A 27876-nucleotide genomic window follows, 5' to 3' on the forward strand; every position below is an offset into this window, starting at 1 on the left:
AAAAATAAACAGAATCATGGGGACTAGAATGATAATATCAAGAGATGGAAGAAGACTGTGGAATCATTTTTGTAGGATAGTTAGCAAACTGAGCCCTAGGAGGCAGACCCTCTAAACGGATTAAGCACAGGGAAGACACAGCAGGGTCTAGTAGGTCAAGTGTTAAACTCTTTGTACTTATCATTTGGTGAGTATGAGCTGATTTTTGTGATGAGCTAGCAGTCACCAAATAAATCACCAGAGAATATCCTTTTCCTGTTTGCAGCCAGATAACCATGAAGCTATAGTAAGAGGTGCTATAGATCATAATAAAAATGTTATACAAACTTATGAAAACCACATTTTTAAGCTGAGGTTTAAGTATTAAGCCAGAACCTCATACTTTCAATGCTTTTCCTTTCAGCATTATCAGGTCCAGGGTTTCATTTAACCCTTTTCAGGGAACATTCAGCTTTGGTATATTCATAGATTTAACAAGTACTCCTTGAAAGACAGCCTTTGGTCCAGTACTAACATTTAACCTTTCTTACCTGTTTTATTCCCTAGGCTCTATTGGAAACACACACACGCACACATGCAGGTACACACAATTTTTCTAAATATTTCTTATCCTATACATGGTTTCTTATTAAAATTGCAGTTCTAGAAATTTTATATTTTTTGAGGTCTACTTTATCATTCTATTTTAATTCTGTTCTAGTTTCTTTTTTCTTTTACTATATATTCCTTTAATTATTTACCACACATTTACAAATTATCATTCAAGTTTATTCAAGACATAAAATATAAGAATTCATGTCTACTTTTATCTTGTTGGCTTGTTTTGCTTTATTTTATGGTGTGTGATAGACAGTTTAACTATCAGCTTCACACAATCTAGAATCACCTGGGAAGGATTTCAGTGAGGGACTGTCTAGATCAGTTTGGCCTGTGGGCACGTCTGTGATTCTGCTGGGGTGAGAAGACCTGACCAGGGGATTCTGACTGTGTAAGAGTAGAGAAAGGAAGCTGAGCACAAGCATGCAGCCATTAAGTCAGTGTTCTTTGCTCCTGGCTATACATGAAATGTGACTAGTTGCTTTCCTACAATGATGGACTGTAAACCTGGACTTGTAAGCAAACATACCATTTCCCCTAAGTTGCTTTTGTCAAGATGTTTCTAGTTCTAGGAAATTGCCTTAATTAAAAGTTAGCTGTAAGTAAGGATCTGAGAATTTCTACCTTAACTGGCTGGCCACTCTTAAAAAATCTTAGCCGGGCAGTGGTGGCACATGCCTTTAATCCCAGCACTCGGGAGGCAGAGGCAGGCGGATCTTTCTGAGTTCGAGGCCAGCCTGGTCTCCAAAGCGAGTTCCAGGAAAGGCGCAAAGCTACACAGAGAAACCCTGTCTCGAAAAAAGAAAAAAGAAAAAAAAAAAAAGGTCTTATCTTACACTTCAGCATTTTGGGTTTAATACTACCACAATTTTCTTCTTTACATTTTTGAGTCCTGTTTTGTTTCCGGAATTTTCAATGTCTGTTATCTTTTTATTGTTCACTCTCTCAATTCACTAAAACTTAACCTCTCTGTCTTATTGGGTAATTCATAAATGCACACTCCCTTTTTTAGTTGTATAGATTCTATTTAACATAACATTTTGAAAATGTAAAACAATAAGTGTAGAACAGATTGTTTTTTCACAGGGATAGAGATCAGAAGAGGAACTGACTACAAACAAGTCTAAAATGCTTTCAGACCCGATGCCAATTTCCCATATTTACCTTCCCATAAAGAAGGTAAATTTTGTTACATGTAAATAATGCATTAATGACCATGAAACATATGCACACATGAATAATGATATAGGAAACAGAATTGATGACATGGTACTGAACTCAGTAACTAAGGAAGAATAAAAATTAACGTTCGAATTTCTGGATTATGAAGTATGTTCTTCAATACTCTGTAACATGAAGGATAACAGGCAAGACATTTACCTATATTCTCTCTAATTGTAAAGAAAATAGCAAAAAGGTAATTCAAACTGCAGACTGTTATTGATGAAGGAAGATGCATAGAAGGGTGCAAGCAAGGCAGCCACATACAGTGACATCATCCTGCAATACAAGACTTCCAACTATCACTAGTAGGTAGGTAACCTGAAGAAGCTACCATCAGTGCAGTATCTTAGACCCTCTTCTAGCATCTTTGGAGAAATACCAGCTGCACACACAGTCCATTCTCCAGTACACAGCAAAGCACTGACTTGAATTAAAAATATGTTCACTTTCGTTCTTTCTGTTACAACTATTCAGGGCTTTGCTTCTTGCCTCAAAAAGGCAATCATTTCTCTCTTAGAAATGGAATCCCCCAGCAGGATCAGGTACCTATAATTTGTCAGTGCCACATCTTGCTTACTGTCTCTCTTAGCAAGGCATACATAACCAATTATTTTGAGAGAAATCTACAGCCACACCACTCCATTTGGTTGTTTTAGAGTCAATCTTCCTCAGGATTCCTTTATGAAACAACACAGAAGCAGAAAAAAACCACAACTCTAACTTGATTCCTAGATGCAGCAACACCTCCAGTCCTTCTACAATGCACTTCCTTTCGAGAAGTAGAATGGATTAACCCAACAATTACTAAAGAAATGGAGTAGCTAAGAGTTATGTATTATTTTGATTTTATTTGTTAAGATTCCTTACAGTATTTTTATAAAATAGAAAGAGTAAATTTCTAGTTTATAAATATTATAAAAAGGCAAACAGGAAGTCAGAGATGGTCCTAGTATCTTTTCGTCAAGAAAGCTGTATATTGACCTAAAATTGCAAGCTTTTTTTCAATTTTCCATCTGCCTACAAGCTCCCCTTCATAGAAAAAAGCTATTTTCTTAAAATACTGGAATCTGAGAAACTAAGTAGAAATTTAATGTAAATATTTTCTTCAGAAAAAAATGACTATAATTTTGCTTTTTACTGCATGGTAGCCACTATCTATATATCTATATCTATATCTATCTCTCTATCTATCTATATGGCTATTGGGGCACTGAAGTTTGACCAGTCAGAACTGAGATGGGCTGTTTAAATCTAAACTAAGCATGAAAAAAAAAACTGCAAAGAAACTCATTTACAATATTAAAATACTGCTTAAATGTCAAAATGACATTTAGAAATATTATGTTAAATAAAATATATCACCAAAGTTAATTTTACGTTTCCTTTTAGATGAGTACTGAAATTTTAAATTAAATATGTAGCTCACATTAAATGTCTACTTGTCAGCCCAGAAATACAAAATAGATCTGAATTATTGATTAACCCAACCATCAACACCAAATCTCTGGTTATTTACTCCCACTAGGCTTCAGGCTATAAGGCGTTACACCTAGGAATCTGCCCTAGACATTTGACACTAAAGACAGAATCACAGCCCACCATGAGGACTTAACAAATCAGCACTGGCCCAAACCCAATTTGGATTTAATCCAGTAGGATTGTTCAAGGATTCTCTCAGTCTGTAATCCTTTCCAGAACCCTCTTTTTATTACAAGGGTCACTGGATAAAAGAAAGACAAGAAATCTCATTTAGCTTGGAATTTTTTCTATTCAGTTTTTTGTTTTTTTGTTTGTTTGTTTTTTGAGACAGGGTTTCTCTGTGTAACAGCCCTGGAACTCACTCTGGAGCCCAGGCTGGCCTGGAACTTACAGAGATCCTCCTGCCTCTGCCTCCCAAGTACTGGGGTTAAAGGCGTGTGCCATCACCGCCCAACTTCTGTTCAGTTTTAAAAATGGAGAAGTCCATAATTACATCCCCTATTTAACTTTCTATTTAATTAATGTTACACAGGATAGAAGTTTGATGGTGCAAAACCAATTCTTACTTTTCTTCATAAATTTTACTTCTACAATTATAAAAATCAGGCCTTCCACAGGTGTAAACTGTTGTTTCAAAAATCTTCTTTAAACCCAGGCATGATGCCTGAAATCTCAACTCTCAGGAGCCAGAAGCAGGAAGACTAAAATTTTCAGGCCAGCCTGGGTTACAGGGCAATATTCTGTTTCACAAAAACACACAGACTTTTCCCTTCTATATCTTATGCATTCTGTATCATATGGATTCAACTGGATAAAAGAAAAGAAAAATCCCATAGTCATTACTGTTGGATTATACTAATCCTCTCAAATGACAGATTGCTTCTTTAATCAGGCTGATGAATCTGAGACAGAATATAAAGCATACTTTGATGAAACCTTATACTTGAATTTCACACTTGAATTAAAAGATAGATAGATGATCATCTAGCTCAGTGGTTCTCAACCTTCCTTATGCTTTAATACAGGCCCTCATGTTGTGGTAACATAACACCCAACCATAAAATTATTTTCATTGCTACTTCATAACTGTCATTTTGTAACTGTTATGAATCGTAATGCAAATATCTGTGTTTTCCGAAGGTCTTAGGCGACCCTGTGAAAGGGTCATTTGAACCCCCAAATGGGCCACAACCCACATGTTGAGAACAACTGATCTAGAGGATAAGCAGAAGGTATTTTGCAGAATTAAAAAAGTCTGTATGCATAGCACCCAGCCTAAGGTATTACCTGGTAGATATCGGATAAACTGCTGCTCCCAGAGTCACTGGCAATGCTACAGCCAGACTGACTAGAAGACACATGAGTCACCTGTGGATGAGGGTTGTCTGTGAGGTGCATCTTGGTAAGATCAGCTGGAAGCTGAAGAAAAAAGGAACTTGAGTTATTTTGAATGCCAAGCTTTACCTATTAGAGAGTTCTTGACATAATGGAACTTTACAGCACAGTTTTATGTACACTGTTCAGAACTCAAGGATAGAAATCCTTCTTTCTTAGTAAAGTTTTTTGGAAATAGTAAGACCCAAACACACTTTCTTAAACTGATAGACAATTTTAATAGAGATAAGCCCACTGAACAATTTTTCAAAGAGACTACCAATACTAACTATAATTTAGGAGAGAGTCAACTTCTTTGTTCACCCTAACAAGAGTATCAGCTGCAGGCTGGAAACAGCTCAGTGGTTAAAAGGTCTTCCAGTGGACTTGCGTTTGATTCCCAGCACCCACATGGCAATTCACAACAGGCTGTAACTCCAGTACCAGGAGATTCGAAATCCTCTTCTGGCCTTTATGAGCACTACACATATATGGCAAAACATCCAAACAGATAAAATAGAAACAAAGTTTAAAAACTGAAACCAAACAGCTTTCAATGTCAAGAGTAGAAAACACACACAACACACATACAGACACACTGGTAGCATGCTTGAATAGAATTAATAATAATGTTTGAGATTACAGAAGAACATCTGCAGGCAGGAAGACTTAAGATTTACAAAATGACTACAGATAAGATTTAAATTTTTTCATAACCTTTGTTCTTAACATTGTATTATGATGTAGTTGGCACCTGAAAAATTTTTTGGTGGTCAAAATTATTCAATGAATGTCTGGGTTAAGTGCAGAGATACAATAAAAACTGGAAGGACATGGGGCCGGCAAGATGGTTCAGTGGGTAAAGATGCTTGTCTCTTCAAGCATGATAGCCTGAGATGGTTCCCTTGATTCATACAGAGTAGAGAGAACCAATACCCACAAATTTTCCTCTCATCCTCACATGCTTGTCATGGCATGTCCATGTGCACACACAAATGAACAAAATGTAATTAAAAAATAAAAATAAATAGGAAATGACTCTACCATTTGATCTTTAATGTATGACTACTGTTATCAAGGATGCAGACTCTACAATATATTTCATACCAAGAAATAAAATAGGTTATCTCATAAGTAATGCTACGGAAGTTAAGACAAGAAATGATTCACTATGCTCCAAAGCATTCAATGTTTTAAGTAAGAGATAAGATCATTCACCACCCTTCCATATAATTTCTCTTCAATTTGTTACTCACAACCATTAAACCTAAAAGTTTCCTTGTTGAGCACGTTCATTGTATTTACACCTATTTTAAAGGAGAAAATGACCAAGTCTGAGTTCCCCTATCTTAAGAATACAGACTACAGAAATTGCACAGACCAATTATACCATGAACTACTGCTGATGGGTTAAGAAAGTCATAAAAATGCCATTACTGAGATAAAGAAAAATCACACAGAACACAGTATCAAAATGTGCAAGGAAAAACCAACCAGAAACAGAAAGGACAAATACTGTATGATCTAACTATCTAAATTCTATGTGGAACCACACACCCTGCACCCATCCACTACATACCATACACACAAGATTCCTACAAAGACAGGTAGAGCAAGGAGGTGTCACTTATGACAGTACTGTAATCAAACAAGGCTATAGACTGGGCCTGGAAATACTTATAGTGTACTGAGAAATCTTAACCCCCACCAGTCCTTGAAAAGCAGAAAATTTTAATTCTTCCTACTTGACTGATGACAAACTGAGGCAGTATATCTGAGCAATGTGCTTAGTCTCAAGTAGTGGAACAAGGATTCATACGTGGGTCTATTTGATTTTAGCATCCCACTAGGATGTATTTTATGCTAGGATCACAAGTGGTAACACAAAGATGGAGACAGTTGGGGTGATGTTAGACTTTACATAGGAATTTCCTGAACCTCTCTAAGAGAACAGTTATGATGAAAAGCCAGTGGCTGTAGTTAACACTTGCATGCTCCTTAGGTGGTTCATTTGTGAACGGTAGGAAATGCATCTATATGCCTTTACACAGATTTCCAGATCTGAGCATGAGACCAAATGAGGTAGATGTTTCATGACATTAAGCTGGAAGTTTCTATTTACTATGTAAGAACCAAAATGGAATACTTTTATTCCTTTTCTTCATGATCAAGTCTAATTTAATAGCTGACCTTTCACCAGACAACACAATTTATTTATCCCATCATCGTTCTAACCCATTAAGCTCAGCAAAATGTTCTGTCAGACTCTGTGTATTTTGTATCTGTGGACTTGTGTGGTTTGCTGAAGATCATGTGTTTATGAAGACTACTGTCCAAGTTTCCCATGGGGAAAATGTCTTGAATACAAACATTACAGAAGTATAAAGCCAGTTGCTGATTGAATACATTTTGAAGACTTAAGATCTCCAGAGGTGCAGAGAACTCTTTGAAGGAAACTATGCAAAGGCTCAGATATCCAGATTCCTTTGTCTTTTGGCTCTACTATCTATCTAAACATATCACTTAGGTTAAGACAGCAGAAGAAATGATTAGGACAGACTGTTCATCTTGCCAGCAACCAGAAAAACAAATTCATATTTTTCTCTATCAAAGCAGTCAAACAAGATAACTAGATGAAGCTAGTATAAGCTGCTGAGAAGTTTATAGGAAATAAAATGTTTGTATTTTACTCCATTCTTTTGAATGTAGAACTTTTGGCTCTTGGTATTTTACATTATTCCCCCTTTCCCAATCAAATAAAAGCTTGGTGTAGTGGTGTCTACCCTGCATACAGCACCTGTTCATTAAACACCCGTAGAGTGACTGAACGACTGCCTTGGGCTTCTCAACAGTGACACTGCTGCTCAGGTTTCTAAACACTGATACTTCAGCATAGGCAGAGTCTGTATTCCACAAGCACAGATTCTCCAAAGCTGTATTCTAAGAGATATGATTCAGGAATACTGAAAATTAAATAAGAGTTCTATGGTTGAACAAACTGGAAAACGATACTCTTTATGTCCCTCAGCTCTTTATACCATAAGCAGTCCTTCAATACAGAAATCTATTTTACACATACTGTTCTTCAAATTTATTTTCCCGAATACTCTTATTGGCATCTTACCAGTGTTAAGAAATACTGCTTTTGGATAATCTCACATGGTCAACAATTCCATGTCTGAAATACTTTTATAGGGCAACTAGTGCTAGTCAAGACATAGCCATGAAGAACACTTGCAACTCAGCAGATAGGGAAGGGCACAATTTGAACCAGCACAAACACAGGCAGCAATATTGCTTGACAGTTCTATGTCCTACTTTAAGAATAACCTGCCACAATCAAGCATTTTTAACAAAGAAATATCTAAAAAGTTTGCTATCTGAAATATCTGATTTCTTACAACCTACACCCAAGCACTATTTGATTTGACAAAGACATTCAAAAGGTGCCGAAGTATGAAACAGTATTAGCTCTAAAAAGGTTTAAATTTTGTGTACCCCTTAAAGGACAGCAGTTCTTTAAAAATCAATTTTAAGTCCAAACTGCATTGTTAAAGATCCCTTTTCAAGATTTCAACTACTGGATTATAGAAACACTTTGCCAGAAGCCACTTGCTTGACCATGGGGGAAAAAATGATTCTTGTTTATGTACCAAAGTTGGTAAGTTCCCATGCACTGCTTTCAGGAACGTATTTGAGCTTGATGCTAATTAATGTACATATACATTGCTATTATGCTTTGCTAACGTTCCATTTACAGCTAAAAGATTCTACTAAATATCCAATGCTAGCCATAATCAAAACTCAAGGAAAGCCGGGTGGTGGCAGCACACGCCTTTAATCCCAGCACTTGGGAGGCAGAGCCAGGCGGAACTCTGTGAGTTCGAGGCCAGCCTGGGCTACGGAGTGAGTTCTAGGAAAGGCGCCAAAGCTACACAGAGAAACCCCGTCTTGAAAAACCAAAACAAACCAAACCAAAACAAACAAACAAAAAAAACCACTCAAGGAAAGTCTTGGGGTGTAGTAGATTAAGAAATTATTAAAATGTTATAATAAGAAAATTATTTAGTGAGTGATGTTTGAGGCCAATCATTAGGAAAATCAAGACTAAACATTAAAAATTAATAACAAAGACCTAGAAATGTATTATGCAAAATAGTAAATCTGGTTACACATGAGAAGTATGGTTAGGCCAGACTATGATGTGTTCTAATAACATTGAATTTATAATACATGGCACAAAAGGTAAAATATTTCATTACTAATTATTACATTATTACATGATGAAACAATATTTTGGATAGATAACATAACATATAGTTTATGTATTTTATATATAACGATTAAAATTAATATAACTTAATTTGCACACCATATTTCTGTTAAATGGCATTGAGTCCAGAGACTTGATGATGCATCAGAAACTGTACCAGAGCAGCACAGCTCATACCGAGAATGACAGTAAGATCCTCCTCCTCCTCCTCCTCCTCCTCCTCCTCCTCCTCCTCCTCCTCCTCCTCCTGTTTTTCTTGGCAGCGCTGGAGATGGAATCCCAGGTTTATGCATGCTAGCCACAGCCCCCTCCCACTAAATCATGCCCCAAGCCCCAGACAGCATTCCAGAGTGCTTACAACTCCTGTTTTATAGGGAACTCTCAAAGAGTTTTAAGGAGGAAAGTGCAAGTGATTTGGTTCGTAAAAATTACTCTAGAAACATTCAAGATGAAAAGAAAGTCACAGAGATAAGCCCAATACAAGGCCTAAAAGGTGGAGGTGGTCACAAATAATTATAATTACTAAAATTAAGCCACCAAAAATTACAAGGACCCCTCAGTACGACGAGAGTCACACACACAGAAACTGTCAGATGCCAATGAGACAGAGAGAGAGAGAGAGAGAGAGAGAGAGAGAGAGAGAGAGAGAGAGAGAGAGAGAGATAGAGAGCGAGCGAGAGCGCGAGCACTAAAAATAGATTCTAAGAGCCCGGTGGTGGTGGTGGTGGTGCACACCTTTAATCCCAGGCAGAGGCAGGCAGATCTCTGTGAGTTTGAGGCCAGCCTGGTCTACAGAGTTGAGTTCCACGACAGCCAAGGCTACCCGAGAAACCCTGTCCTGAAAAACAAAACAAAACAAAACAAAACAACAACAACAACAAAAAAAACAGAAAGAGAGAAGAAAAGATTCTAAGATCTAAAAAGCATCCTTCCACAGAAGCCTGACCCTAGTATCTTAGTGGCCTTTGGTGTAGATGGTAGAGATCGTAGCACCGGTTCTGAGGCACATAAAACTTGATTTCTACTCATTTTTTAAAAAGTGAAATTTGAAGGAGTGGTGCTGTTAAACCATTTTACTAAAATTAGTGCTTTTCCATTTGAAGACACATCCTTTCTCATTTAAGTATTTTTTAAACCATGGAGATTTTAATCAATCTTTGCTGGTTAATGTTTATTAAAAGTAAAAAAGATCTGTAGAAAGAAAGAGGAAATCAGTATAAATATGCTTAAGGTTGAGAACAAGCAAGGGAAATACATGGTAAGTGCTACCCGATGTTAGAGATTATGCTGTCCACTCTGTCATGGTCACGTGTGTGTGTGTGTGTGTGTGTGTGTGTGTGTGTGTGTGTGTGTGTACTGTAGAGAAGTGAAGTAACGTAAAGGCAAGGCATGCCTAAGTTAGCTGAGCTGTTTATGAATTTTTTCATTGGCTCCCAGCTGTACAACAGCTAAAAGAAGGAAAACAGAAGCCAGAGCACAATGGTTTCCCCACCACAGCGAGAGGCCACCTCAATCAAGCAAGCCCATCCAATCATGAAAGGAGCAACCAACTAACAATCTCCTGAGTAAAGCCAATCCCTGGAAACCAATGAACCAAAGACAAGACTATACAGGGAGAGGAAAAAAAAAAATCACGCCTATAAAATAAAAACCATCACTAAAACAGGTAATTATGAAAAGGTATCATTTATGAGGCATCAGAAACAAAAAACACAAGTGGTTCAAACTAAAAATTTAAGACATGATCTAGCACTGGTTACAAACAATCAATGAGTTTGTAAGTTAGAAAAATCAAGCTGAAATAAATGTTTATAGACATTACTGGCAGAAAAGGATGAGAGAAAATGAAGGAGCTGCAATTCTGATAAGAACAATTTCCAGGAGGTATAGTGGTGCACACCTTTAATCTCAGCACTCGGGAGGGAGGCAGAGGTGGGCAGCTCCCTTTGGTCTACAAAGCTAGCTCAAGACCAGGCAGGGCTATGGAGTGAGATAAAACAAACAAACAAACAAAAAACAACTGTGCTTTTTGTTGTTGTTCTTGTTGTTTGTTTTTTTACAAATAAAGACAAACAAGACTCTGTGGCTTGAAAGAGTCCTCAAAGCACCAAGAAATAAAAACAAAACATTCTGATGCTTGGTAAAATTTCATGGATAAAAAAAATCTAGCCGGGTGGTGGTGGCGCACGTCTTTAATCCCAGCACTTGGGAGGCAGGGCCAGGCGGATCTCTGTGAGTTCGAGGCCAGCCTGACCTACAGAGCGAGATCCAGGACAGGCACCAAAGCTACACACAGAAACACTGTCTCGGAAAACAAACAAACAAACAAAAAATCTAAACAAATACACAACTAACTACAAACAAACAAAGTTCAAACTTCTCATAGCAACAGTAGATACCAGAAAGCCATGTATTAACTTCTTCAAAAGCTAAAAAGAAAAGACAACAAGGTTATTTTATATACAACTAAATGATAAAAAAAGAATCATTAAATAAAAGTAAAAGGAATAAAACAAATCAGAAAATCAAATAAAAAGAGTATGAAAATTAATAACTAGCCTAATGTGTTTAAGTGAAGAGTTAAATCTTAATAGTAACATAAGAGATGAAGGAGACATGTATACTTAAAAATAATTTATACAGGAAAGCACCCATCACAGAATTCTCCTCATGGATTTGCTGTCACTTAATGAAATGTGGAAGCGGATCTCTAAAAAGCCCTTCACTCTTCTACACTTGCTAAACCATGGTTTAAGAGTGGCTACTAGTACTCCTCTTCAAGGTTTGTTTCTTGTGTGTGTGTGTGTGTGTGTGTGTGTGTGTGTGTGTGTGTGTGTGTGTGTGTGTGTCTCCTTCAAAAACAACTCCTATACGCCATTCTTAATTTTGTTCAGTTTTATCTGGTTTCACTCAATTCCCTTCCACACGCAGTTTTAAATTTTAGTAGTGCCAATATTACTGTCAGCAGTGCTTGGGCCCCACAGGTGGCGTCTGCACTGATGCAGCCACCCTCTTTGTATGTGCAGATAAAAGCTTAAATTGTGTACCTAGGCTCCTTTCCATCTCTTTATGCCACAGCCAGCTGTTTGCTAAATGGACAGTACATTCAAATGTCCTCCCACAAGAGCATTCAGGAAAATCTGCAATGAGCTAGGCCAAATAAACAGTACAACACAGTGCTGTCAAAACTATTCCCCCTTAGTCACCATCATAGCAAACCTCTGAAACAAAGACATGATTTCAGACCTTCCTATGAAAAGCCTACAGTGTGCCAGTCTAAGAGAACCATAAAGAAATCTTGTCATATTTAAAGTACCATTTAAGCATTTTCTAAATTATTTGGTCTTTTGTTTTGAAATTTATACACAAGGTAAGAAAGATAGGTCCAAACACTGTAAATAGCCACTACCTACAATAAAACTGAATTGTAACAAATAGTTTCAGCAACTTAGCATTTTGTTATTTTGACAGGTAGTATGTTTGCCTTATAATGACAAGTGGTTTTAGCTATTACTCCTTTGAAAATACTTTGGAACACTGACTGTTTTTTTTCATAATTTTCATTCACATTTTTCTTTATGTTACTCTTTAGGAATGAACCCCCAGTTTAATAAAATAGAACAATTCATTTCTAAGTTATCAGGTAGCATCACATTAACCGAGCTACATTATATAAGCCCAGGATTAGAACAGTATGTCTAAACACATCAGCTATTTAAGGTAAAGGAAAAACAAAAGAATGCATCAAGTATGGCCACAAGTTATTTCAGAAACAATCACAGCCAAGAGACGATTCTGTCTGAGGTATGTATCTCAGGCGTACATTTTAAGTCTGCAAACTATTAAAATGAGTCTTTTCAATCCATCTCAGAGGCTGTATTACACTTTCTCTGAATTAAATAACAAGGAATCAAGGCTTTATAGACTTAATTTACAGTTCTTATTTTTATAGTTTAGAAAATAGCACAATAGAACTCATTTAGAATTCAAATGCAATTTAAATTTAACGATTAAATTATATCAATAAAAAAATATTTACTTACTTTGGAGGCCCATGGCTGAAGACAATTGGCGTAACAGCGAACAAGAAAAGCCATTTCTGTGGCTGGAGGGGGTAATTTCTCTTTTAAACCAGAGCCACACTGATGTGTATGTTGACAAAATTCTGCTAAGTTTCTTTTTACAATCCATATACCATCATTGTTATATAAAGGCAGTTCCTCCAACCCTCTTTACAAAAATCAGAAGCTTTCAGAAGCAGAGTATTGTTCTAAGTGTAAGAATTCTCCTTAAATGTCAGTTTACAAGCAAGTAACATCAAATAAGATGTTTAGATTTCTGGCTCAGCACACAGTTACATGTGTCCTCAGGCATCTGACACAGACGTACACATTGGCAGCACAGAAGCTAATACTGTATTTATCAGTCAAAGCAAATAGGCAATATGCATGGAATCTGTGCTCCTGGAATCCGTGAAACCTGTCTTCTCTGTAATGTGGCTGTTTTTTCTTCAACTTATTTCATTCTGAAGAGCAAGCACCACAGAGTCTTCTGCATCAGAGGCAAAGCAAATGCTGTATCCTGAAGATTATAGTCTCTTCTTTAGATTATCAAATGTTAGAGGTTAAAAAACAAAACAAAACACAAAAAAACCAACACGCCTCCCCCTCACACCACCACCAACCCAACCACAGAGCAAATGGAGGCAAAGACAAATATTCTAACAGGTTTGTCCTGTAGACTGTCTGAGAATATCCAGAATTCAAGCAACCTTCTCTTCTCCCAAGCACTTTCACAGCTCTGCAATACGGCTCCTGGTTCCAAGGCATCAGTAAGGAAGCACTGGTGATCTAAGTCTGCTCTTTCTGGATAACATGTGTATACGACGCAGCACAAAAACCACTAGATCTTTTGTGAAAGCAAGAGTCTGTTACTGTCTTAATTCCTACTGTCCTTGCTGGCTTCACGGCAGCTCCCTAAGGAGAAGCTCCTATTGATTCTATGCCCTGCAGTAAGATGAAATATCTAATAAGAAGGAAAGAGAGTGGGAGGAGAATAGAGCTAAAAGGATGACATCACCTGTGCAGAAAGCCTTCACAAACTGCATTAGATCAATTGGCTACTGTATCTGCAGATGTAGCCCAAGAGCAATTTACTGCACCGCACCACACACACACACACACACACACACACACACACACACACACACACACACACGACCTTCTGTGAGACACGCTGGCATGCTAAATTCTGCAAGGAAAAAAAAACCTGGCTAACATACCCTTCTGTTTTATAGTTTCAAAAATTCATTTAAAAATTCTGTACATTATTGAAGTTGTATTTGAGAAGCCTCTTTCCTAATATTATTTAAATTTAACACAGAATTGTTCTCCCAAGAGAAAATAATTTGCTGTAGTAAGATACACCGAATTCCAAATACATGGGCAGTCTGGTTCAGAGATGTTACATCAAAGTGATTTTAATACCACAAATTCATGCGTTTCTGCATAAAAGTTGCTATTTATTGAATGAATGTTCTGCATGTTTAACCTTCAAGTCCACACTAAATTTGCATTAAAAATAAAAACATGTACTAAGATTTAAATAAACACATTTCAATAAAAGCAATCCTTCTGCAAGGGGGGCATAAACCATACAGGCACAATATGTACCAATTCCTTTGACGAAGAATAATCTATACAATACGGTACTTCACTGCAGCCCAGTGTGCAGTTCCTAGAAAGAGACAGCTGGCAAAACACAAAATGATCAGAAAAGGAAACAATTAAACCTGTTTCTGATAAGAGTATGGACTAAAAGGAAGCTATCATATTTTTCCCTTAAAACTTAAAAGAAAAAATTTGGCCACACCCTCTCCAATAAGAAAAGCACGTCACCCCGAGCATCCACCCTTTCCTTTCTGCTTCTGCTACACTGGCACCTACTGCATATACACCCACCTAGCACTTCATCTCCTAATGGTGCTTCCCAATGGCTACGGTCCATTTCCAAAGTACAGTCACGTAAACCTCCAGGCAGCAAAACTGTGAGACTAGCAGTCAGTGAGAAAAGTAATACAACTATCCTTCTCTTTATACATCTTTTACACACACACACACACACACACACACACACACACACACACACACACACACACAGTTTTTCAATTCCCTCGGGTGAAGTCTCTTAATTTCCAAACAACATTATGCTCCCAATCTGAAATGTGCTGCCTCTGAAACACTAAAATTTAACACAGTAATGCTATTATTTTGAGCATATTGCCATGTTTGCAAACTACGATTGTTTAAAAGCCTATGAATTATGTTTTCTTCAAAAAACCCAACGTTTTCCCACAAAATTTACAATCAAATGTAAAATTTGTTCTGGTGAGTTCAGATAAGCACTAGTTTCCTGAAGGTAAACCATTTAATATTTCGACAGATTGATTTTTAAGAACTAAAATATTTTTCCAATTTAATGAATATAAACTGTAATCTAAAATTTCAAAAATACAATTTTAAGTACAATTGAAAATTATTCACTTTTTAAATAGAAAAATGTGGATAAAGATAAAATTTTTTGCTAAAGATACCTTTCCTAAAGGAAAATTATTAACCACAAAAATTAGTAACAGGACTCAATAAATATTTTAATTATATGCCAGACTATATATTTATGCATGTGTTGGTAGGATAATGACAGCCAATCGAAAGCAAAGTCTGCAGTGGCTCCTTGTTCCTTTCGTAAGTCGTGCTGACTCCTTTGACACAAAGGAGGGCCTCAAGCTGGGCAAGAGACAGTCATCTTTCAGCTGCTGCTTTGGAGTGAAATGCAATCCACTGATGCCATATGTCAGACCTACTGGATACACAGCCACCCCAATAAAGGATCAAAATATTCTCTCTCTCCTCCTCCCTCTCCAGTTTGGCTGGCTTATAAGTGAAGATGACATCATCTTGTTCCACCAATTATCTCACAGTATTTGCTATTCCAGAAACCAGTATTGTGAACCTATCATGCAAACCTCATGGGGTAACAATACCAGGAGAAGAAACCAAGAGGCCAAACTAGGCTCAGCACGAAAACTCTACAAGCAGTGTCACGATACTCTCCTCCACCGTCTCTTCACGTACAACAACTAACCTTTTAATTACTTACAGAAACGAGGTCAGTAATTTGTTAAATAACAAAAATATGTGAATCAATTATTTTTCATGAGCATCAAGTTTAAGAATTTATCATGATTGCCCCTCATTATCAAGTGAGGTCAGTGCAGCAAGGGACGGAGTCCTGATTCATACAGTTTAGAAGCAGCACTACAGGCTATGTGTGTGTATGCACTGAAGAACACACTTCCCCTGCACATGAAATGCCAGTATGCTAAGTCATACAGACACAATCTTTAGCTTTAAAAGGAGAATTTGACTACTGTAAGATCAAGCAAAGTTTCCAATAATTACAAAACAGTTTTTTTTTATAAATATGTGAATGATCTAGTTACTCAAATTTGCTATCTGTATATGTAATTTATGAACAAAATATAAACTGGATATTGGAAATTATGCTACATAGAAAACCGAAGATAAGATTCTCATAGTTAACACTATAAACATGCTACCCTTTTATTTTGGTTAGTGATGACACTAAAACAGAACAGGGAAAAGATTATCATAAACAAACGAAAGCTAACATACCTATGAAGCAATATGAAAAACAAAATCAGATTTGCACTAATTTCAGGCATGCAATCCACACCCCCAATCTGCATAGTTAAACAGTATAAACACTATTTAGAGATACCAAATGCCAAAGGAGAAGAATAAAAGTAAAACTGTCATTTTACATAATAAACTGTTAAACACACTGATTTTCAGTAAATCCCACGGAAGTAGTTGAACACTGGGAAAATAAAACAATGATGCTATTGCAATGGTCAGTGACAGCACACCAGCTTCTGTAAAGCAGCCACATGCTGTCTCCTCCCCCCACCCCCACCCCCGCCCGCCCCTCCTTCCCATGCTGCCCAGGAATGAATCTGTAGTTATCAAACATGGTTAACTCTAATTATGTTGCCCTTTAGTAATTTCTGCCTTCAAGCTGCTTGTCCTATCTACTCCTCATCATTCCTAAGGAAGTAAGTATCAAAGGAAGTCAGAGTATGAAAGCTTTCCTTCTACTCTTTTATAAGAAACAGTATTCTTCAGCACATTGATGTGTTCACTGCCTGCCTGCTATCAAAAATCTCTGTCAAAACCACGAGAAGTCCATATGTACTATGAAATATGATATATCCTTAGGGAGTGATTGAAGAAGAAAGAGCAAGGAGGGAGAGGAAAGCTGTTATCATCAACGAAGGTGATGTAAGCTTCTATAATTAGAATCAGTGAAACTGAAGGAACAATAAAAGGCACTACCATGCTTCTACTTTGTCTACCCATGGTAGCTGTACCAGGCATTTTTTTTTTTATGCACAGGAAGGAACATATTTTTGTACATAGAAGTCAGCCAAGTATATATTATTAGGAGCACAGTTTTAAGACAGTATTTCTTTTCAAAAACAAAATCTGTCTAATAATTTAAAAATCCATAAACATGACAAAATAAAATCTCATTTTAAAATTAAACTGCAAAGAATACTTCATCTGAACCTGATCATACTATTACCTCTAATTTAAATACATCATTTGCTAGTACTGTGAAATTGAATACAGAACATAGTTCTTAGTAAACAGAGAACAGATCAATCTAAAAAGCAGTAATAATCAATATTAATTTGTCTGCCATCTAAGGAGCTGTTATACTTGTCTACCTGGAATGCTGTCACAAATTATCCTTAGACTGCTGACATACAATAATACCTGAGTTAGTTTAAACAATTATCTAAGGAGCTTTCTTTAGCGATTGCTGTGCAAACAGTCACAAGTATGATAATCTTTCTCATTCTGGGTCCCTGGGCACATACACATGAGTCAGTGTTATCCTTAGGGAAGCAGGAATTGCTCCAGAAGACACAGTATGCCTGCCTGTCTTCCTCCTCACGCTACTAAAGTTCAAAATAATTAAAATATGACTACTGAGGAGTTATCAAGAAAGCCATTTTCATTCTTTTAACCCAGCAATTTAATTTCTATATATTAATCCTAAGGAAATAACCAGTCATTTACAAATTTATATATAAAAGTTGTTTGTCAACAGAAGAAAAACTAGAAGAGGCAAACATGTAGCACAGTATGAACATTAAAATGATATTTTGGAAATTTTTTAATTGATAAAAAATTAAAAAGGCAGGATATATAAGTAGTTAGCATCATTCAATATAAAGGTCTGTGTCAATAAACATCCCTTTGAAAGTCATTGCCAGTAAGTACTATTTCCAGCTCTGAGGACCATGCCTTAATTTCTTTAATATTCTTCTATATGTTACATTTCTATAAGAAGCATCTATTTTACCAAAACTTTAACAACTCTTAAACTGATATTTCACCCACTTAATGTCAACTGTTATCAATCCAGCACTTGTGATCTGTGGACTCACAGCTCTGCAGTTAGGGATAAGCAACTTCTATCAAAAAACTATGTTACTTTCCGGAAGGACAGTGAACTAGATTCTATTAGGAGATATAGACAGTAATGAAAGAGAGAAAGGGGATAGGGGGAGAGAGAGGGGGAGAAAGGGAAGGAGGGGGAGAGAGGGAGGGAGGGGGAGAAAGGTGGAGGGAAGGAGAGAGGAAGATGGAGAGGGAGAGAGGGAGAAGAGGAGGGGAGAGGAGAGGGAGAAGGGGAGAGGGACACAGGGAGAGGAGAGAGGGAGAGGGGACAGAAAGAGAGGGAGGGAGGGAGGGAGGGAGATCAATTGATCGATCCTTGGAAGTTTTTAAGGTAGAAAGCATCAGAAAAATGACACTTGTACACAGTATTCTGAGTTGTCCATAAGGTCAGAGAAGAGCTGCAGATTCTCAGAGACTGGACCCCACATTTCTCACACAGGATGATCACTATTCACTGCTTTATATACAAGCAAGACCAGCAAAGGCTCCTGGTACAGACTTCCTGATTTTTAGAAGCAAAGGAAGGAAGACTGAGTGTTCAAAATTTATTCTTTTAAATACTAAATACTTACAAATATCAAATATAATTAAGAAGAATTAGGATGGATGATAATGCAAATGACAAATGCAAAGATAAGCTTGACAATTTCTTCAGCAAACAACTACTATAATTTCGATACTTTAGTTCTCCTGAAGACTAACGTAATAGGTATGTTTACAACTCTTGTACTTTAACCTGGACAAATGTTTAAACTGCTCACTGAGGCTCCATGAAGCTATCTCAGTAATGTGAATTAAAGTCCCTTAGTGTCTCATGAGCTGGTAGGACGCAGATTTCCTTTTTAATCACAGGAATAAACTTATCACAAGACAAATAGTCTAATGGATGAACATCCAGGTACATGAACTTCACATCACAAAAGCAAAACATAATGCTGCTAAAAACCTTAAAAGCCACACCCAAGGTTAAACAGTAGCATCTTGCTATTATTTTAAGTACCGCAGTAAGTGATCTGGTGTTCCATAATCACTTCTTATACACCTGTAATGACAGATGTGCCTCAATCTCCCCCACTTTCTAAATCAATGTAGGGGAGGGAGGGAGAGGGAGAGAGAAAGGGAGGAGGAGAGAGAGGGGAGAGGGGAGAGGGAGGGAGGAAGGGGGGGGGGGAGAGAGAGAGAGAGAGAGAGAGAGAGAGAGAGAGAGAGAGAGAGAAAGGTATCACCATGGAGGTAGCAAACATAGGAACTGCTTTCTGTGTTAGTAATGTGTGTTCCTAAAATGCAAAAGAACATTCCAGAATGTCATTGCATGCCTACCATTCATATATTCGTATTACTCACAAGACTGGGAAAAACAAGATTTGTGAGGAAGTGTTAGCTAGTACAAGGAAACCCTCCAAATGTGAAGCTACCATAGAATTCACTCTTTCTGTGTTCTTTTGGGAAGAGCTAGATGGTTCCACACCTGTAAGCACTAATATAAAGCAGAGGGGAATATAACCAGAACCTTATTCTGTCTGAGAATACGAAATGCACCATAAGCAACGAGAACAACAAAGTAAAAGATGTAAAAGCCTTTAATAAAAGGCTAACGAGTGAGGGGCTGGCTTAAGATCCAGTTAAAACAACAAGGCACACATTAAATGTCCACTGGTATACCGCAATGAGACTACCAAGGAAAAAGAACTTAATTTCATAACTAAAGCACACAAGCACTAACTAATTTTTAAACTTTTAAAACAATGTCCAGATCTGCATTTGGTTTGGTCACATTTCTATAAAAATGACTTAGCATTAATGATGTCTGGTAGTTCAGAGATTCATTTCAGGTCAAAGGTACATTTAGTGCTTACCTTGATAAAAACCAAGATGCTTCATGTTTATTGGTTCAGGGTTATTCTTGGAATTTAATTCAGGGAAATACCAGCATTAACAGTTCAATTCAATACACACAAAAAATTATACTCAATTTTAAAGCAAAGCAATTGGACTGAGGAGATGGCTCAGTGGGTAAAGTATGTGCCATTCAAGTATGAGGTACTGAGCTTTGATCCCCAGAACTGAAGAACAGCCAGATACAGTACTGTGGATGACTAATTCCAGTACTCTTACACTGAGATGGAAGGTAGAGACAAGAAGTCTCAGAAGCTTGATGCTGGGCAGCTATCCTGGTATACGCAGAGGTGAAAGAGAGACTGAGAGGACTGACAGTGGATATTGTCCTCTGATCCACAAAAAGATGCTGTGGTACATATGTGACCGCACACATTCACACACACAAATGTTCAAATATAAAAATAAAATAACAAAGCAATTAACAGTATGTAAAATATATATATAGCTCAGGATTGAGCCTAGGACTTGCATATATCAGGAATGTTCTTTGCCAATGAACTACATCCCCAAACTTAATAAGCTGGTAATTCAGATTTCTCAGTGCAGCAGAACTGTATGAACACCTGCATTAGGCATATGTAAGGTACTAACAACAACAGAGAGAAACACAATCTATGAAGAAACGTCAAAGGTTTCTCCAAAGAGGGTGTGGATGAATAGAGTTTGGGAGCTAAGTAGGACTCCATCAGAGTACAACAGTGCTATGAACACAAAGAGGAAGATGCACGGTAAGATTGGAATTACACTCAAAAGCTCAATATTATTATTAGAAAAAAAAAGGTCAGTATCTTTAGACTTTCAGAGAAGGAGCAGGCTGACAGGAAGGAGGGACATCAAAACACAGTGATGCCAGAGGGCTGCAAAGACACAAGGAAGGGACTTCAATCTAAACTATAAGACCTTTGGGCCGAACAGCTGAACAAGTGCCCTTGCTAAATACTGTAAAAGGGTTTGTTTGGTTTTTTGGGGGGGGGCGGGGGGAGACAAAGTCTCACTCTGTAGACCAAGCTGTCCTGGAGCCTGTGGTGATTCTTCCTGGCTCTGCCTTCCAAGTGCTGGGATTAAAAGTGCACACAACCAGCCGGGCGGTGGTGGTGCACGCCTTTAATCCCAGCACTCGGGAGGCAGAAGCAGGAGGATCTCTGTGAGTTCGAGGCCAGCCTGGTCTACAAAGTGAGTTCCAGGAAAGGCGCACAACTACAGAGAAACCCTGTCTCGAAAAACCAACAACAAAAAAAGTGCACACAACCACACTCAGCCAAGGTTTATTACTGTGCTTTCAACTATCAAGGGCAATGCAATCTGAAAGTGTTGAATTGAAAATTCCAGTAATACAAATCCACAAGTTTTAAAGAGTGCACTCTTCTGAGAAGCATGATGTAGACCCCACTCTCTTGCTCCTTCTGACCTGGGGCTGAACTCATCTGTTTGGAAACTTACCCTGTGTGCTATCTGCCAAGAACTCAATTTTGAGAAGTTTTCTAAAAACTTTTTTTTTGGTATGTGTGTTTAGAAAGATTTAACGTCTATGAGTATTTTGCCTGGATATTCATAGGTGTACCATGTGCATGCATGGTATCCTTGAAAGTCAGAAGAATACATCAAATCCCATAGAACTGGAGTTATGAATAGTTGTGAGCCACCTTGTGGGTGCTGGGAGCCAAGTTCTGGTCTTCTGGAAGAGCAGCTGGTGCGCTTAACCACTGAACCATCTCTCCAACCCCTTAAGTTTGCTCTTCCCTTCCATCATGAAGATAGAGCTGATTGAATTCAGGTCATCAGGCTTGGTGCCAAGCACCTTTACCTGACTGAGCCATGTCACCAACCTCAAGTTCAAATAATTCCTACTCTGAGGTTGCTAACATCTCTAGAAATTAATGTTCTACCTGTGAAATGGGGGAAAGGCAAAGAAGAGTTTGTACTGTTTTCTGGCACACCTCAAACTGCAAAAAGCCACAGGGATATTTAGGTTAAGATGAGAAGGCAATACATTTGAAGGAGGAAGACACACATCCAAATGATGGCAATGTGGTACACAAAAGCAATAGGCCTAAATCAAGACTTCTGCAAAGGATCCTCTGAAATGAGTGAAACTAGGCCATTCACTGCAAATAAGGGACGGCTATGAACATTAGGATTCAGTTTGAACCAAAAAAATACCAAAATGAGTAAAAATGCTGTGTCTACAAATAAAGAAGCTGCTGCTATACTGTATTTAGCAGAAGTGGGCTCATTGTGCACACTCATGTCAAGCTAACTTGTACTTATTCTCATCTCATTCTTATTTGCTAGCTTATTTAATTTCATTTACTTTAATGTATTTAGGAAAGTTTTTGCAATGCTGAGTGTTTTAAAGAATATTAGATACTAGACAAAGTCCTTTAATAAACCTGTAAGTTATCAATCCAAACATACGAACACCTCCAGAATTAAAACACCACCACCAAAACCCACAAATCAAAAAACATCCAGACCAAACAAAGCTCACACAACTTGACTAAAGACACAAAAAGCTAAGCAAACTTATCATTGAGACAGGCAAACCACTCTGAGAATACAATGCAGCTCTCATTTTTAAGTCAAGAGCAATGTAACATAAAGAGTAAGCACACACATTTGATGGGATATTCTAGAAGCGCAGGTGCATGCCTAGCCTTTCTAAAAAGAAAATGATATGGAATTGAGTCCTGGAGATCAATAGGTTTTAGGTAAAATAACAAGGAATAAAGGGAGATATAAAGTAAAATAAATAATACAAGATTTATATAAAAACATGGCCTTTTTAAGGACCAACAATCTGGCACGGTCAAAACATAGGAGATACATAAAAAGGAAATACAAAACCAGAGAGATGAGGGCCTGTGCTATTCAATCTGGTAGCTACTAGCTACCACATATCTATCTAGTTACTTATATTTATTAAACACTAAATAAAGTTAAAATTTTAGACACTGAGTTACATTAGCCACACTTTAAGTGCTCAGGCACCACACGTGAGTGGCTACTACCAATCAGGGCAGCACCAACATAAGGCACCTGCACCATCACAGCAAGTTCTACTGGACAGACTGGTCTAGACAATGCATGTCCTCATGCTGGATCACTGCAACTTCTCTGACAGATTGTGGTAAACAAAAAAAAGAATTACGAACTGAAAACAAGGACACTGTTAGAACTTCACTAGAACTTAGAAAAGCAGAACGAACGAACAGACCAGTTGGTGGCGGGGGCAGGAGAATATGGAGAATAGGGCTAGCAGTAGGGGAGCCAGTTCAGAACAGGTTTTGAAATCAAATACAATAATGACTAAGTACATTTGTCTTAATAAAGAGATTATATAATACTTTCAGCTTAAAAATGTCCCCCATTTTAATGAAAACAGTTTGCACAGTGAGCTTGGGTGATGCTGTAACAGTCTCTGAAGAAAATCAAGGCAGGGGTGGCACATGGGTAAGGCAGGAGAATCATGAGTTCAAAAATAACCTGACTTATATAACAAGACCTGGCAAAACAAAGTAGCTGTGAGCACTTAGAACAGCGACACAGAGAAACTGAAATAGGGACACATTTTAAACAACCGATGGAAAAAAAATCTACAGGTAGCAAGAATTAGGCAACAGGTGTGCACTTACGTTCCAAATACTTCCACAAAAGCCCAGTAAACAGGCAGGCTAGATGTCAGTGCTGCTGCTTTAGTGGCAAAGCAATCAACGCACACGCGTTTAGATGACCTATGCCCTCATACAGTTAGTGGAGAAAGGACGTAGGCAGCTGGTTCATCCAGCTGTGGGACTCTCTATACATGGCTTAATTACAGACTTTACTCACTAAATATTGTTCACAAACATCTTTGAGCTATTTCTAAATACTAAATACATCTTCTTCAAAGGTCCATGGTCTGAGAAGAATTAACAATGTACAAACGGTTTTATACTTTATAGTATGAAAACATGTTGAATATCCCACGGCAATAGGAATACTTATAATCTTAAAACCTCAGTGTACGTAAGCATTAGAATTTCTAAACAGTGCTAGTAAAATCTGACTGACCATATCAAGTGCTGCTGAGCAGGAGGTACAAGTTACTTTTTCCTCTTAGACAATGGGAACAAATACAACAAAGAATGGAGAGATTGCAGGCACCGTAGAGAACAGGTTCTCGGTTTTGTTTTAACTGATGTTAAACCTAACATTTAATATATGATCTAGTCACCTACTCCTGGGTATTAACTTAAGGAAACTGAAAATAAATGTATCAACAAAGATGTATACACAAATGTTCTGTCCCCAAATGAAACAAATACTTAGCAATAGGCAGAAAAATGAAAGAAACTGTGGCATACCGAAACAATGGAATACCACTCAGCAAAAGTGGAGGGATAACAAATGTACAATATGGTACATCTCATCACAATCACTGAAACAAGTATGACAGGCACAAAGAATAATGTACCATATGAAGCCATATAAAGTTTTAGAAAATAAAACTAATCAATACTGAGAAAAAGCAGACTAGTGGCCACTTAAAGACAGGGATTTAGGAAAGGACTGATTACAAAGGGAGACAAAGAAGCATTTGGGAATGATAGAAATGCTTATCTTGATCATGCTGACTGCTATATAAGCCTGTGTATAATATCAAATTGTGCATGTCAAGTATGAGTCATGTACTATTTACTGATCAATAAAATTAAAAAGATACAAACTGTTACAAAGACTGAGGTCTTAAATATATCACTACTATAGTGATATCTGTGAGGCCTGGAGGCATAGGCCATAATCAAAGCTGCTTGGGAGGCTGAGACTAAGTTTTACACTGACCCGCTACAGACTGAGTTCAAGCAACCACTTGGGCGTCTCAAATGTAAGATGAAGGCTGAGTATGTAGTGCAGCTGTGAAGTGCTTGCCTAGCAATGTTTTAAGGTGTTGAGCTCAATCATCAGCACTACACTCTTTTTACATTAAAATATTTTCACACTGAAGTTATGACTGCCATTGGGAAAAATGAATAAGATCACAGTACATTTATGCATGCATTAAAACATCATAATTAGACTATTTTATATAGTTAATAAACTCTAAAATGTTCTGAATAAGTCATTCTTTTCAGTTATTCTGATTTGTGTGTGTGTGTGAACTCATGCACATGTATGCAAATGCTAAAGATTAAATCCAGAGCCTTAGTGAATGCTAGGCAAGCACTTTACCACTGAGCTAGCTATATTTCCCAGCTCTTTTGCAATTATTCTAAGTATTCAGTTAGATTAACTTAAAATCTATGCAAAATCTTTAATATTCACAAAATCATGATATACAGGTTATGTCCTAAATATTAAGTGTGACAAAGAAAATAGTGGTAAAATATTCTGTACATCTTTGAGAACTTTATGCCTTTAGCACTCTAGCAAGAAAAAACTTGATGATGGGTTTGTAAATTGAAAAAAAAAACTAGATTATCAAAATGCAGGTGGGTGGATTTCTGTGAGTTCACAACCAGTCTGGTGTACACATTACAAATTCCAGGCCAGCCAGAGCTACACAGCAAACAAAGACTATCCCCCCCGCCCCAAAGCCATCCTGCATTTTTCCCTCAGATTTGCTGACAATAAGACAAAGGAAATAAAAGACTTTACAGTGGCTATACCACCAGTCCTCTGTAAATGCTTTTAAAGAAATTAACTCTGCAGTTTTCTTTTTTAAAAACTTGCAGTCTCATGAACTTCTTCAGATGAGTTTTCTCAAAGAAGCAAACATGCTGGGCAGTGGTGGTGCACGCCTTTAATTCCAGCACTCTGGAGACAGAGGCAGGCGGACCTCTTTGAGTTTGAGGCCAGCCTGGGCTACAGAGTGAGTTCCAGGACAGCTAGGGATACACAGAGAAACCCTGTCTCGAAAACCAAAAACCAAACCAACAAAACCAACCAACAAACAAAAAACCACCCAAACTTCACAATTAAATTACTTAATTTTTGTATAGGTACATAGTGAATGTTGAGCATATTTCCCTTGCGTTCATTCCCCCAACACCCCCTTTCTTACCTCCCCCATTTGTCTTTGTTCCCTAGACAATTTCACTTTTACTTTAATCATATATATATATACATACATACACATACATACATACAGTTTTATGTGACCATATATAACATCTAACAGACACAAATGAGATAAAACATTATTTATCTGACTGGCTTAATTCACTTAATATGAATTTTCTGCAAACAATATAACCATTCTTGTGTGTATGTGCACGTGCACATGTGTGTGTGGTGTCATATATATGCAGTAGTCAGAAGATATCTCAGATACTGTTCCTAGGTGCTGTCTACCTGTTTTGAAAATCTTTCACCGGCTTGGAACTTGCTAAGTAGGGTATAGACTGGCTGGAGACCAGAACTGCCTGTTTCTATCTACCTCCTCACTGCTGGGGCTACAAGTGTGGTTTATCACATTAGCCTTTTCAAATTCGGGTTCTAGAGATGGAACTCAGGCCGTCACATTTGCAAGGCAAGCACTTTTTCATGGAGCCATCTGTCCAGTTCTCTCATTCCATTGTGCACACACACCACACTTTCCTCACCTTATCTCTGCTGTTAAAACACTAAGCTGGTTTTGCACCTATTTTTACTAGTGCTGCAATAAGTACTGGTGTGCAAGTGCCTCAGCTCTGATCTGCTGGCTTGGAGTTCTTCAGGGCAGTACCCAGGAGTAGTGCAGCTGGCTCAGACGGCAGACCTACTTTGAGTTTTGAGAAACTGTCATATCGATTTCTGTAAAGGTTGGATTAGTTCACATTCTCATGAAGAGTGTCAATATAGCATTTTCTAAATTGCCTGAAATATATCCTTTCTAAGACAAAAAGTATTAATTCAAAGATATCACACATATAAACTCTGGTAAAAATCCTTTTCAAACCTAGTCTCATTACTAATCATCATGTTTGTCTCAGTTGATCAATAAAGTTCTCATGATTTACCAAATTCCTGACAGTACATGGTACGGAAACTAACACAAGCAGTCAGTCATCCAGGCCTCTATATGCCAAATGCCACTTAAAGAGTTATCACCAGAGAAAATGCTAAGGACCAACTGCTTGCTCTAGGCTACTCATGGAATCAAAATATATAAAGATGACTTTCTTCAGCACACAGGAAGGCTAAAAGCAAATGACTCATGTGAACCGCAGACCTCAAGAGGAAATACAGATTCTATGCCTTATCACATGACACCCAAAACAAACAAAAACCTGGGGAAAGAACATATTAAAGTTGAGACTAAAATATGCAAGCAACTCACATATACGCAGATGCCAATGCATGGGCACACACAGACATTATATGTATTCTTTAACTCATTATACAAAGAGAGCCAAATAACATAAAGATCCTTTGGTTTGGCAGTACTATGTCAGTACTTGTAATTTTTTCTAGAGTAATTAACATACTGAAATACATATCCAAAATGATGTTTCATAGGAAATC

General features: G+C 37.6%; 1 protein-coding gene across 17 annotated transcripts in view; it reads right to left on the bottom strand.

The window, feature by feature from the left end:
* The window catches only part of Rapgef6 (Rap guanine nucleotide exchange factor 6), a 186915-nt gene that overhangs the window by 90366 nt on the left and 68673 nt on the right, over positions 1-27876 (bottom strand). For 13 of the 17 annotated variants that reach the window (XM_052757753.1, XM_052757739.1, XM_052757743.1 and 10 more), the window contains one exon: positions 4588-4719. In XM_052757753.1, coding sequence (XP_052613713.1) covers positions 4588-4719 — 132 coding nt within the window. Of the gene's footprint in view, positions 1-4587; positions 4720-12990; positions 14029-27876 lie in introns of those variants that run through there. The other 4 variants (XM_052757751.1, XM_052757752.1, XM_052757754.1 and 1 more) reach the window with 4 other exon arrangements.

The sequence above is a fragment of the Peromyscus californicus genome, unplaced genomic scaffold (genome assembly GCF_007827085.1).
Source record: "Peromyscus californicus insignis strain IS unplaced genomic scaffold, ASM782708v3 Scaffold_3__1_contigs__length_106647218, whole genome shotgun sequence".
Classification (NCBI taxonomy): domain Eukaryota; kingdom Metazoa; phylum Chordata; class Mammalia; order Rodentia; family Cricetidae; genus Peromyscus; species Peromyscus californicus.